At 40.0% G+C, this 14,117-nt stretch overlaps 1 protein-coding gene across 1 annotated transcript in view; it reads right to left on the reverse strand.

The window, feature by feature from the left end:
* The window catches only part of LOC123375782 (vitellogenin-1-like), a 46,184-nt gene that overhangs the window by 1,699 nt on the left and 30,368 nt on the right, over positions 1–14,117 (reverse strand). Inside the window, exons 22-34 of the mRNA XM_045027040.1 lie at positions 13,857–14,032; positions 12,732–13,454; positions 12,598–12,645; positions 9,969–10,196; positions 8,584–8,790; positions 7,246–7,388; positions 7,010–7,148; positions 5,463–5,598; positions 4,430–4,616; positions 3,983–4,080; positions 3,141–3,235; positions 2,876–3,035; positions 1,584–1,745 (exon numbers count right to left, since the gene is read on the reverse strand). Coding sequence (XP_044882975.1) covers positions 1,584–1,745; positions 2,876–3,035; positions 3,141–3,235; positions 3,983–4,080; positions 4,430–4,616; positions 5,463–5,598; positions 7,010–7,148; positions 7,246–7,388; positions 8,584–8,790; positions 9,969–10,196; positions 12,598–12,645; positions 12,732–13,454; positions 13,857–14,032 — 2,502 coding nt within the window. The remainder of the gene's footprint in view (positions 1–1,583; positions 1,746–2,875; positions 3,036–3,140; positions 3,236–3,982; positions 4,081–4,429; positions 4,617–5,462; positions 5,599–7,009; positions 7,149–7,245; positions 7,389–8,583; positions 8,791–9,968; positions 10,197–12,597; positions 12,646–12,731; positions 13,455–13,856; positions 14,033–14,117) is intronic.

Consider the following 14,117-nt stretch of genomic DNA (forward strand, 5'->3'; position numbering starts at 1 on the left):
GTTCATTTTATGAACCTGGGAGATAGAATTATGTTACCATCTCTGCTTCTGCTGCTACTTATCTGGCCCATCAAACAAAAAGAAAAAGAGGACATCTCTTAAAGCGTTCCATTGTAATGCTGTTGATTCCCAGCCTGAGGAAAAGCAATCATGTTACTGAAGAACACCAATGGCATCCTCTACCTTCTTCCCCCTCAGGAAAATAATAAATAATAATAATAAAACCCTTGATAAAAGAGCAAGAAGCAGAGGTGGTAGTGGGCTCTTGTGTCTGAGATTCAGTAAATGAACCAGAGAAACCTGCAGCTGCTGTGCAAGCATCAGTGACTATGACGACTGATTTGGCTGATCTTCTTTTCATTTTGTGTGAGAATGAGACAAGTTTATTATAGTCTAGTAATCGGAAGCAGTGAGTGGCCTAGGGTGATGACACTTCACAGATATGGAACATGGACACAAAAGAAAATCTGTGAAACATGGATATGACAAGATTTTAGAGATAGCTTGGCGTTGAGGGTGTCTTTTCTTTTCTTAAAAGGATTCATCTAGTCACATCACATGGTACTGTCAGTATGCTATTAGTAATCTCACTGTGTTACTTTTCTTATTGGTTGTGTGAGCTGGGCTGCCTACTGAAGAGATATATACCCAATATTTTTGTGAACTGCTTTGGCACATTGGGAATTGTAATAATATGAGCAAAGCATGATGATCTTTAGGAACACTGTTTAAAATCAGTCAGAGAACACTAGGTTCTTCTTCTGGTGTAAACTGAGTTCTATGGAGCTATGTCAGTTTACACCAGCTGAGGCGCTGGCCCAGAAGGTTAACATGTGGAACAGAGCTGTACTGGTAGGTGGCAGAACTGTTTACTGCTATGGTCCATGTGAGTTGTGTGATCAATTCCTGTATATTTAAGGATTTGGAAGTAATGCACCAGAAAAGAAGAAACTCTGTAGACATGAGGCCTGATTCTCCTTTCACACTTGTGTGAATTCAGACAACGGAGTTGCACTAGTGTCAAACTAATATAAGTGAAAACAGAATCAGGTCCATGCTTTTTAAAAAATCTGATGTGTCTGAGAGTTAAATACCTTCAAAACCAAGCTGTTTTCTGAAATAATCTGGAGAACACCTTAGCAATATGTTTTTGCTGATGCATTGCACATGGGCAGAGCATGGCAGCCTAATCACACTGCAGTCATGTCACATTACGTGACTGACTTTCAGTTGCTTTTCTCATCTTGGTCTACATGAAATAGCAGATTGCAATGTGACTTAAAGGACTTTTTGTTGCTTATCACAACCCAGTGAAACATCTGGAAGGCATGACACATTTTTATTGGTCACTGCTGCCCCTTTTATTTTCAGACAATACCATCTGCCAAATAATCCACATTGGCTTCTAGCTACCCAGGATTGTAATTGTTTATGTAAAATATTAATGGGGTTAGGAAATAGCAGCTCTGAAAGCCAGGTGGGCTAGTTGGGGCTCTGTGTGGTGCTGTGCTATATCTTGACTAACTGATCTGACAGAGCTCCTCTGGTATGTGACAAAGAAAGTAAAACAAAAAAAATCCTACCTTTTGGGAAACAGGAGAAGCCAACTTTAACTGAGGTTCTCTCAGTTGGAGTACAGGCTCTCATACACTGCAGTATCTTGTCAACAGAGTAACATGTAGATTCCTTTCCATCAATAACAGGATGTCCCTTCAGTTTCACATAGCGGCGTTGCAGTTTACACCCTAAGAGGAAAAAGAAAAAGTAGTTAAACCCTAAGGAATACAGAGGTTCTAATCTTTCCTTACAATAAGGGAAGTCCATATTTTCTCCTCAGCTTTTAAGTACAACTCCCCAATGATCCGTGTTTAAAAACTGATGGCACAGTATGGCCCAAACGAAATCCTATAGTCCACACTTTTAGAAATAGCACCTCTTGGGTCTGAAAGCTATTAATACTAGGTGCTGTGTAAGAACAGGGACTGCTGAATTACATTAGGAAACATGTCAGTTGTTTGTGAGTGCATAAGTAATGGCAGCATTTACATAATGATATCAAGACCAACTGTTGTATTGGATGATTTTTATAATGCTACAATTATCAGCACTAAAAGGATCATTAACATTCACAGGATCCCACGTGCCATCTTGTTTCCTGACGTGCTTGTGGGTATGATCTTGCTGCCACTAAAATCAATGGAAAAAGCCCATTTGACTCTATTGAGACTCTTTACAGACCCAAAGTAAATGAAAATACCGCACTGTTGGAGGGAGTGTAGTAGTATTATAAATATATGCAAGGAGACACACTTATACAGTAAGAGTATTTCCCAACTCGCCCCCACCCCCACCCTTTCTATCCAGATCCTCTGATGGGGTAAAATGGAATTGAAGTCAATGGTGCTATGCCAGTTTACCCCAGCTGAGGATCTGGCCCAATGTACTAAAATTCTCTGTGTGCTGTTTATAACATATGTCGTTTGTTTGATTAAATTAAGTCTACAGAGAGCGAGCTGATTTAGTGCATGCTCCTGCTCTGAAGCAAATCAATGGTGAGAGCAAGACTGGGTCTGATTTTACCAATCATGGATTAAGGAACTACTCAAGTATGAGTAAATATGGCAGAATCAAGCCTCTAGTAGTAAACTGAATGTGAGAAAAAGGTCTTCACTTGAATACAAAGTATTCAACACTTCAGATTCATTGGGAGAGTTCTAACTAATGATTAGTTATATAACCAGAAAATGAATGACAACAGTGGTCCTTTTTATTTACAGGTATATGTTTCTTTTTTCTTTTTTGTATTTTTAGGGGGAAAATAAAATAAAAATGACATTTTCTCTAAGTAGAAATTGTTTTCAAATCTACTACTGACCTTCGGCGCAGGTTTCTTCTACCAGTACCCATGAATGGACAAAAGCTGAGCAGCTGTGTGCCAGCCTATGATTGGGCATGAGGAGTTCATTTTGCTTTTGTCCATCATTATTTCCACAAATACCACAGGTCCTTCCTCTCATCCATGAAACGACAGTAACCTAGAAAGATAGCACATCTTTTCTGTCGATGCTAATGTGTTGGCCCATTACAATGCCAAGGTGTAAAAGAGAAGAAAGCTAGTAATATAACAGATTCAGACGTACCTTAAGTGTCGAGCCATCAAAAGTCACATTCGCCAGCCCTTGGTCTGGAGCTTCTACTACAACTGTTGTTTCATTTCTATAAATTTGAATGTTTTCTGTAAAAAGATACAACAATTTACAGGTTGTTCCTCTACTTTTGAAATAGTAAAGAAATTATCTAATCTCAGGGATAATGTGTATAATCATTAATATTAATTTACAATGACTATTTACTATTTCCATCTGAATACATTTTTTGTGAGGTCAGAAATAATTTTTTTTCTTTTTATTTGCAAAATGCTGCTTCTCTTGATCTACATAGTGGTCATTGACTTTTCTGTCTAGTCAACAGAGCTAGCCTGATTTACACCAGCTGAAGATCTGGTCCTAAATATCTAGCTTCCTCTGTGATGTTCATTATCATGGCATTGCACCTACATATAAAAAGTACCAACATATTCAAGCAGCTTTGAATGCAAAATGCTTCACATTTCAGTGAGATGATTAATTCTTATGCTTCACAGTGGCAAGCACACAATACAAATCAATATAATAATGGGCCTGATTCACTTATTAGTGAAAATGAAGAGTGTGGCAGTTGAAGTCATGTATGTAAAACCAAAGTAAGTCACAGGAGTATCAGGCGCATAGTTTTTCTTAGTATTGATACACAATTATTTTTTACATCTCGAAGTCCTCATTAAGCTTGTAAAATATTTTGGCCTAGATAATATTTAGTCCTGCTATGAGTGCAGGGGCTACACCAGATGACCGCTCGAGGACCCTTCCAATCCTACGATTCTATGTTCCTGTAAATATTTAATTTCTAAATAATTCCTGGAAAGGTGAGTAACACACTGTACCTCTTTTATTTTGATACATTTTGCTGCGCGTTAACACTGGCTCATCATTGTATGACACGAGGATAGAGGAAGATGGAGAAAGAGAGAGTCTGACGCTCCTTGAAAGAAGAAAACAAATGTGTTTAACTGTGGGAACATTGATGTAAATTAACAACACAGCCCCAGCCCCAGCTTCAGCATCCAAATTTTGAATATGCCCCCAAAGTTCAACACTGGTTGGGTTTAGGGCTCTGGTTCAACACTTTCCAGGAAATGAGAAGCCCAAGGAGGTAGCTGCATGGGGGCTGTTGATAAGCATTACCTGAGAAATTGAAGAGAGAGGCTGGAGGGCAGAAGAGGATTGCTGGTATTATGATTTAAAAAGTACCCATCATTTTTTCCAATGCAACAAAATGTAAACTAACGTCCTAAAATTCTATATAGAGACTCAAGAATGATTACACTTACGATGAACTAATATTGATGTACACCTCCCTGGAGGAAGAGCGTGAATTGACTTTTCTTGTCAGGACGATGAATTTGGGGTGAGCAGTGCAGTCTTGAGCTACTACCAGGTTGCAGTCTTTATTGAATGAACATTTGTTCTTCACTTTGTCAAATGTTTTGAAGTTTTCTTCCCTCACTTCACACGTGGCTGAAAAAAAACAATAAAAATAAATGGCAGATGCAACTGTGCTTTGGAGATTGTCATGGAGATTTTGAAAGCTGCCCAAGAGGTCTGAATGGCCAGTTCCCATTAAAATCAATGGGAATTGGACAGCCAAATCTTCTTGGCAGCTTTTAAAATCTCAGCCTAAGCACACATACTTAAGAAAGTCACGGCAGCAACATAAAATGATCAATCAGTGTGGAATTATACTGTTGTATACCCATCACCTTTTTTGATAAGCAGCTGAAAACAAACCATCTAGTGATAGTCTCATTTTAAAGACTCTGTTACTGTCACATTCCTGAGAAGCTAAAAGCTGAACCCATGACAAAAACTAGTAGCAGTTCTCCAAATTTTGCCACTGTTTGTAATAAGTATCATTAGAATTAGACAGACCCAGTCCTACTAAAAATCACAAAGTCTCCCTTCTAAGGAAAATAAATAGGATTGGAAAACTCATGTCCCTGCCCTATCTATATCCACCAAGTCATCCCTCTCATGGTGGGGATTGACAGCCTCTTGGAAGCGACAAAGGACAGAGCTTACAGTGCTTGTAGCCACTTGGGATCTCTGTGTGGAAACCCATGAATTCCTAACCATGCATACCTGAACTCCCTGCGCCCCCCTTCCAACAACCGCTGAGAAGGCATCTCCTGTGGTTGGGGTAAGGCTAAAGGTAAGGGTTGCCAAGTTTCCCCAGAAGAACACTGCTTGAAAAGACCAAGCCCAAAGCTGACAGGAGACAGAGTCACTGGAGGGGCCAAATTTTAACAGTATAAATAACCATTGCTCATTTATCAGGGACTAGACCAGTACTGAAGTAACATTTACATTGATCTTCTCTAGCTATCAGTGAAGATATTTCTGGAAGGAAATTCCAAGCGGTCACTTCTTGAGCCTGAGAAGCTGGAGGTGGGCTCACAGGCAAAGCAAATGGAAGTGGGAAAGCCTCATAGTAAAGGGTTAGCTGAAAAAGAAGCAATGAAAATGCTTTAGGATATGTTTAGTCATACAATTTAGTCAATCATACAGGCAAAAAGACCCCGCTTGTTAAAAATTCCCTAAATATGTATTTGTATAACTGGAATCATTACAGTCTTCCCAGGACATTGTGGGCACCCAAACCTAACATATATATTTTTATGAGCTCATTATCTTTTATTTTGTTAAAAAGAATAGGAGTACTTGCAGATACAGACTAACACGGCTGCTACTCTGAAACCTTTTATTTTATTATCACTTGTACATTTTCTTCAGAGATTATCTTTAAACGACCATTTAAAGACATAGAGAATTAAGATGCACAGATGATGTTTACGGTATTGTTAAATGACTTCCTTAAAACAAAAAACCAAACCAAATAAACCACCACACCACAGGGTGGCTGAATAAAAAGTTATCTGCCTTATCCTGTCCCACTGCAACTAGGTACAGCAGACTAAAGAGTATGTGCTAGCTGGCAGTCTTACAGAATGGAAGTTGGCTTGATGTGATTTTGGTTAAGTTTGCATACCATAGTGAAAGACACATTAAATATATCTAGATAAACAGGTCATACACCATTGCTCATTATCACATATGAAAACCCCCTGGAAAATTGAAGTACAAGGATAGGTTAAGGACACACTCACTTCCTTTATGGAAAGCCAAGATGTTGTTAAATTACACCAGACCCACCCGGGGACATTTTTCATAAAGATGCACAGGGATTTAGTGGACAAAGACCAATTAATCAGTTGGAGTCTGCAGACTACATCTGTGCAGGCTGCTGGCAAAACATAGCCCTTCTTGTTTGTTCAGAGGAGTGCTTCATTTGGGAGTTCCAAGGTTTGATCAGTGAGTAATGGACTGCAAGAAGCACTGGGCTGTAGGACTCCAGCACCAGGCAGCATATAGGTGCAAGTAAGATTAAGCACTAGCCATAGTCTTCCTCAATGCATCCTTTGTAAGTCACATACCCCATACTCCTGAGAGTCCAGGATAAAAACAAGCAGTGTGTGGGCAGGATGGGCATATCTGAGGCAATATCAGCTTCAATACTACCCTCCGCATACAAATGAAGCATTTGGCTAAAGGCTTCCCCTTTGGGCATTACTCTGCAGGCCAGAGTGAGTTGGTTCTGTGCAGTTGGTGGCTCTTTCATTATGAAAGCATCGAGTTCCCAAGAACTTCAAGTAATGCTGATCACGTTTTTATCTTGTGCTTTATGGCACACTACAGGATCAAGCCCTGTGTATTCAAGATCTACAGTAGTTCATGTAAGAGGTCAGGTTCTGCATTTTTCCTTTCTCAGAATTAGCCTAGATGTATTACCCAAAGTCAAACTATACAACTAGAAAGTATATTTGGAAAAACAAACAAACAAAAGGCCCACATACCCCGGGAGCCTTTATGATTGTATTAATTGTCCGTGGTGAAATTGCAACTGCTCTTACTACAAGCTCCTGAGAAGGATTTTTCTGATACACTTCTGAGAAGCCCATCAGGAATGCTATTCCAGGAACAAATTCCATAGCTCTAGAGATAAACAAGATGTGACATACTCAGAACTTTCATAACACCAACCAATGTAACAAGAACAACACAACAAATGACAAGGTAGCAGACTGCATACGTTACAGTTGTCCTCCTTATCCAGGATGGAAGTTTTGTCCAAGACATCTTCACCTGTACGGCTGGATTCCTTGAAATTTGGCCTGTGGAAGCTCTTGCTTCAATTCTATAGTCCCGGCATTCCTTGCCCCACCTGAACCTGGCCTTCATGAGGAGGAGAAAAAGTCATTAGAATTTTGGAAATTAAATCATATTAAAAAATCTGTCATCATATCAAAACACATGATCTCTTTATGAAACTTCAGTGAAGTCTTCAAAGCTCCTAACTCATTCACTAAATATACTTGTGGAGGAGTTTTGGCTGCATTTGGAGGAATATGGGGATGAACGGGAAGGGTGGTAGGCCAGGCTGAATGTTCCCGTTTTGAACATTCAAAATCTTGCACTGAAACATGACCTAGAATTCTGCAGTGTGACATTTTGCTGAGATTCATTACATTTTGCAAATTCATCATCAATCTGTATATTTAAAAAAAAACGGCATGCTCCTTTAGAAATTTCACTTTTACAAAAATGTCTGGTTTTGCAAAGATAAACAATTTTCACTACTGACAATTCTGATGAAATCTTGAAACTGCAGCCACAAAATGCAGAAGTCTGGAGATCACTATACATGTACATAGCTCTGCAAATGAAGGCTTCCACAACTGGGGCACGTGGGCATTGCTGTACAGAGAGGCTTGAAAATAGAAACTGCAAACACAGTGCCCTAATTCCTATGCTTTCAGGCATCAACTGAACACCCAACAAGACTTCAGCACCTCTCTTATATGGAAAGAAGGAAACAAAATGTCCTTGAAGTGGCAAGGTGGGTGAGGTAAAAATTTGTATTGGACCAATTTCTGCTGGTGTGAAAGACAAGCTTTTGAGCTACACAGAGCTCTTCTTCAACTCTGGGAAAGGTACTCGGAGCAGCAGAGCCAAATGCAAGATGGAACACTTTGTCTCTCTAATATCCTTGGACCGACATAACAACTATGCTGCATACAACATTTGAAGAGGCTGTCATTTGAAATGCATGTATAAAGAAAGGAATGAGCCAGACCCTCAGCTGTTGTAAATTGGTACTTGAGCTGGTCAAACACTTTCAAATTTTCATACTTTAGCTACAAATGTTTTGCAAACAAATTTTGAAAATTTTCACAAATTTATTTTCCTGTTTTTCAGAAGGCTTATAAAGAGTGGTTGAATTTTTTCAAAAATTCAAAATTTTGATGAAAAATATTTGCAGAAAATTTGTCTTCCTTGTTTGACCATCTCTAATCAGCACAGCCATCTGGTTATTTGATACCGGGGGGCCTTTTAACGCTCTAACTTGATGAGCTAGTTGTATCTTTACCTGTGCTTTGAGAGGCAATACTACAGAATCAGCACACGCCTTCCAGTTAGTTTCAGCCAGCTGAACCACAACCAGCTGCATATCGACTTTGGCAGCAGCAGAGTTAATATATGCTGTGGCTTGGTAACCTTGATTTTTGTTGTCACTCCTAACTGCCCGAGCCACAATGGTGAGCCCAGGTGGAAGTACGTCTCCCAGGAAATTGGGCTGAAAAACAAAACAAAAATGGCAATGCTTAAATGCACATGTATAGTCAGTGGTGACCGTTGGATTCATTTTGTACTGCACTGATAGCCGTACAGCAGTACAGAGCCTGGGCTGGCTGAGAATGAACATAGTTTCAGACTCTGATTGTTATTTCAGAGGAAGTTTTGGTGGGTTAATCTTTTTTATTTCAGTAGAATAAAGAATTTAAAAAAGATGCAGTTGTCTTGACACAAGATCCACAACTTACTTAAGACATGGCAATGGACTTATTAAGATTTTGTGTATTATTTTTAATAGATTTCTAGAACATTGGATATTACCATAGCAATATATTCATTCAGAAGCAACTCCTTTGAGCCAGAATGACAGTTGTGAGTTTCTTATTAATTGCAGTATTCATACAATATTATGAATCCTTTGGATATTTCACTATGGAATTGGCCAGGCTGGTATATTATTATTAAGATACATTTACTTGGAATGGATTCAGAATACCACACTAAGGATTGTGAACAGTTAGTGAGCTAACTGGTGCTTATGGAAATGTTTGTTTCTCTCTAAAAGTAATGGATCAGTTTTACTGTGCACATGGCCAGATTTTGTCTCTGTTACACTGGACTTACACTGATGACTCCCGTGGCTCTACTCTGGAGAATAAGCGTTGCAAGACCAGGATTTAATATTTAAATGAATAGGTGGGTTTTTTTCATACCTCTTGATGACTATATAAATTATATAGGACACATGCCTAAGTTGTGTTTTTCAGTAGAGCTGGTTGAAAATTTTCTGTCAAAACAGTTTTTGATGGAAAATACCTTATCAATGACATGGACATTTTCACCAAAAATTTTAATTTTGGAGTTTTCATTAAAAAATTGAAAATATTTTCATTTCTAGCCACCCAAAAGGAAACTTTTCTTTGAAAGTTTTTCACTGCTGAAAACTCCAAAAAAAAAGATTTGAAAAATTTAGTCAAGAAAGGAACTTTAAAAATCTTTGTCACAATTTTTTACAGGAAAGAAATCATTTCTGGTTTTCAGCTTGTAAAAAAAAAAAAGATCTCCCTGTAGTGCATTTCCTGGGGAGCAATGACTCATTGGGGTTAATGGCTAGAGGCACAGGCAAGATCAACAATGCCCCTTACACAGTCTAATTCCCAGGCAAAGACAAAATTTCACCTCATGTGCAAAGCTAGAATCACTGCTGCTGCTGCTGCTACTACTGCTGCTGCTGCTACTGCTACTGCTGCTACTGCTGCTGTTCCTGCTGCTACTGCTGCTGCTGCTACTCTCTCTGGTGCTGCTGCTGCTGCTGCTGCTACCGTCACTGGAGCTGCTGCTGCTGCTGCTGCCTGACTGAGGGGAAGATGATGATGATGAGCTGCTTGACGCCGCCTGATCTGGATTCTGTAGAAGAGAAATAGGTGAAAGACTGTAGGATAGGTCCACCTCTACCTCGATATAACATGACCCGATATAACACGAATTCAGATATAATGCGGCAAAGCAGCGCTCCGTGGGGGCAGGGGGGCTGCGCACTCCGGTGGATCAAAGCAAGTTTGATGTAACACGGTTTCACCTATAACGCGGTAAGATTTTTTTGGTTCCCAAGGACAGCGTTATATCGAGGCAGAGGTGTAGATGGCCAAATCCAGCTCTTATCATGAAAACTCCCTCTCCTAACTGGAAGCTCTTGTGTCAGTAATCAGATACTAGGTCACACGGAGGCACCTAAGCAGTGTAACAGCTCATTATAAAACTAGAGCTGGTTAAAAATATTTTATTTGTATAAAAAAGGGCAGGATTTTTTCATTATAAATTTCACAAAACTGTTTTCCTATTTTGTGACCAGCCCTAAAACAAGAACTTTACAGGAAAAATCCATAAAGCCACCACATTATCCTCCTCATTTAAGTACCTCCTTAAAACTCACCTCTGCTGTGATGCACACAGAATCTGCCTTCTGATAATGTCTAGGTAGGTGGCAAGCTCTTATTACTGCTACTGATTGTCTAAGAATTCTGCACAGAGCTAGTCTGTGCTAAAACATCTTATTATTTTGTTATCCCTTTCTCCTCCCCCCTCCCATGCCACGCCTGCTTGTTATTTACTATATGGTTCTACACCACCTAACTCAGAATAGCCTTGATCTTGTTAAGGCTTCTAGGGCTACGGCAATATGCAGGTATTATAATAATATTATCAATAATAAAAATGATTATCAGTCCATTGTGGCTGCTCTAGATGACACCATAGTATTCTTCACATTCTGACATTGGATATTAAATTATTTGGGGTCACTCACTCTTCAGAATGTCCATGTGAAATGAACATAAAAATCATTTTTCTCCCCATATCTTCCCAGTAACTGCTCTACAAGTCCTCTCCCTTCAAAGTGCTCTGTTTAATGCCATATCCTCTATCTCATCACATGCTAACATGTCTTCCCTTATGACATCCCACAACTTTTCCTTGAGTCAGCCTCTCTGTCTATTTCCTTCATTCTTCATCTGTTGGACTCTCGTACGAATGTCTCAAACATACACATTCCTCATGTGGTCTTTCTTACTTATGGCACTCATCCATCTCAACAGTCCCGGATTTCTGTGGAACAGGTCACTTGCTCATATGTCTTCTTTGAAGCCCAACCCACAGCGCCAGATCTTAAAACTGGATGGTCTAGTTTTATAGACTTCCCTTTTAATCTTACTGGTATCTTCCTGCCACATATTACACCACTTATCTATCTCCATTGGAGCCAGGCATTTATTACCCTACTCTAATTTCATCCTCTACTTCCCCATTTTCTGGAACCCAGATACTTGACATTTTGTGGGTTTGGTGTTGTCTGTCCATCTAGTTGTAGGAATAATTCTTCAGTGGTCACATTATTAAAATTACATACCGTATATTGTTTTTCCTCTGCTTATTTTGAGTCCGTCTCTCCTACACATCTCTCTATTTATAAAGATCCTCTTCTAGACTATCTTTCTCCTCACTGCGTAGAATGATATAATCTGCAAAAAACGTGCACCAAAGTGCTTCCTTCTTTTGTATGTTCCTTGTAAGGGTATCCAGGATGAGGATAAACAAGAAAGGACTCAGTGCTGATCATAGAATCATAGAATCATAGAATCCAAGATCAGAAGGGACCAATATGATCATCTAGTCTGACCTCCTGCAAGATGCAGGCCACATTAGCCGATCCCCCCACTCCTTTAGCAAGCGACCCCTGCCCCATGCTTCGGAGGAAGGCGAAAAACCTCCAGGGCCACAGCCAATCTACCCTGGAGGAAAATTCCTTCCCGACCCCAAATATGGCGGTCAGCTGAACCCCGAGCATGCGGGCAAGACTCTCCAGCCATACCCTCTGGAAAAAGGTTAAGAATATCATATCATATTGACCCATTGTACTATTTACCAGTGTGGCACTTAATTAACCTATTGAGTAAGCCCTGATCCCTGAGTCACTCCCACCTTTAGCGATCGTTCTCTTTCACTACTAGGAAGTTTTGACTGTTGACATTGCACCTACATATATGGCTTGAACAAGCTGCACACAAAGTTCGGTATCATTTTCTTCTTCGTACACCTCCGGATGACTTTCCTGGGAACTTGGGCAAAGATCAATGAACACTATGTGAATATTTTCCCTCTTCTCTCTGAATTTTTCTCACTAACTGCCTCAGCTCAAAATCAGTATCTATTGTCAATCTTCCTGGCATGGAGCCATATGGGTTTGCTCTAATATCCGCTTAACTTCTTAGTTTAATGATCATTAAAGTAAACACTTAAATATTGGACTTACCAAATGGGACTTGAAGCGGAGTCGGTACATTTCTGGAACATGCTGTTCCTGAAAAATTCCAAAACAAATTATTGCCTGCAATGATTCAACAAGAATCATATCACATTCAACTATGATACATTAAAAATGGTTACCCAATCCTCAGATGAGTCATAACTGCTGCGACTGGTCCTTTGAGACTTAGCATGTTTCCTCTCATCTTTTCTATCAGTTTTGCTGAAAGGATACGACTCCTTGGAACGCTTCTTGGCATCGTAGCGAGTTTTATCAGCATTTTCACTGCTGCTGCTGCTGCTGCTGCTGCTGCTGCTGCTGCTGGGTCTGCCGGTGGTGGTTTCACTGCTGCTGCTACTGCTGCTGCTGCTAGAGCTGCTCTGCTGTTTGCGTGCAGCCTTGGAATGTTTCTTCTCATTAAAACCTCTCTCTTTATCAGCACTAGTAGCGTGTACAGTAGGTGGCTTCTTAGAATGTGTCTTAGCTGTATGTCTTCCTCCAACAGCTTTGCTGCTGCTGCTGCTACTGCTGCTGCTGCTGCTGCTACTGCTGCTGCTTTTCCCAAATGGAGATAACTTCTTTACTTTGGTTTTAGAATGCCCTTTGCTGCGGGTCCCTTTCTGCTCATGTTCTTGTTGCCCCTTCTGCTGTTTCTTGCTTGGTGGGCCCAATGAATCGTCGAAGGAAGATACATCTTTCTTCTTCAGATTTATCCGGTCACCTGCCTTACGCTGAGAATCACTGCTGGACTGGCTGCTGGATGAGCTGGAGTTACTGTTGCTGCTGCTACTGCTGCTGCTGCTGCTGCTGCTGCTAGAGCTGGATGATGATTTTCTGCCTTTTTGGATAATGAGTGATTTTCCCTAGTAGAAGACATGAGCAAGACATGAGAAAGACAATTATTATTCTGTTCACTTGCGGAAGTTTTTACGTAAAATGCTCTTCTGAGAGAAAGAAGTCTTTCTGCCGTCCTTCAGAAAGCAAGGTCTAGTCCCCAAATAGAAACTTCATCTCTGTTTAGAACATGTTTTAGTAATGTCCACATGGGATGGTGCTCTAAACCAATACATTTAGATGACTGTGTAGAAGTTACCGTGCACAGAATTATGTATGACTGAAGTTAATACTGTATGATGTTTTATTTCCTACACTATCAAAAGTACTAAGTTTGCTTTGTGATTGTCACTTTATTTACTATTAAGAGTGTACCAAGTGTGTGTATATTGTCCCCTGCAAGTCTAGAAGTGTATATATTAGATAAGTACCTGGGTCTGGGCTGTGGGATCATCAAGGATTTTCTTCAGTTTTTTAATTGCCTCTTTGCCAGAAGCCAGTTCAGTTTCCGTGTCTTCAAATTTTACTAAACGCACCATTTTTGCAGCAGCCTGAGCACCTGCTTGGATTGTTACTTGTATTTTCTCAATTGATGACCCTGTATGGACTGACATTACATGGCAATTAATATCACGGTTGCTGGTTATTGTTATTAATAGCAGCAGAGGACTACACTAGCCGTAGTATTGTAT

The sequence above is a fragment of the Mauremys mutica genome, chromosome 8, assembly GCF_020497125.1.
Source record: "Mauremys mutica isolate MM-2020 ecotype Southern chromosome 8, ASM2049712v1, whole genome shotgun sequence".
In the NCBI taxonomy this organism is placed as follows: Eukaryota; Metazoa; Chordata; order Testudines; family Geoemydidae; genus Mauremys; species Mauremys mutica.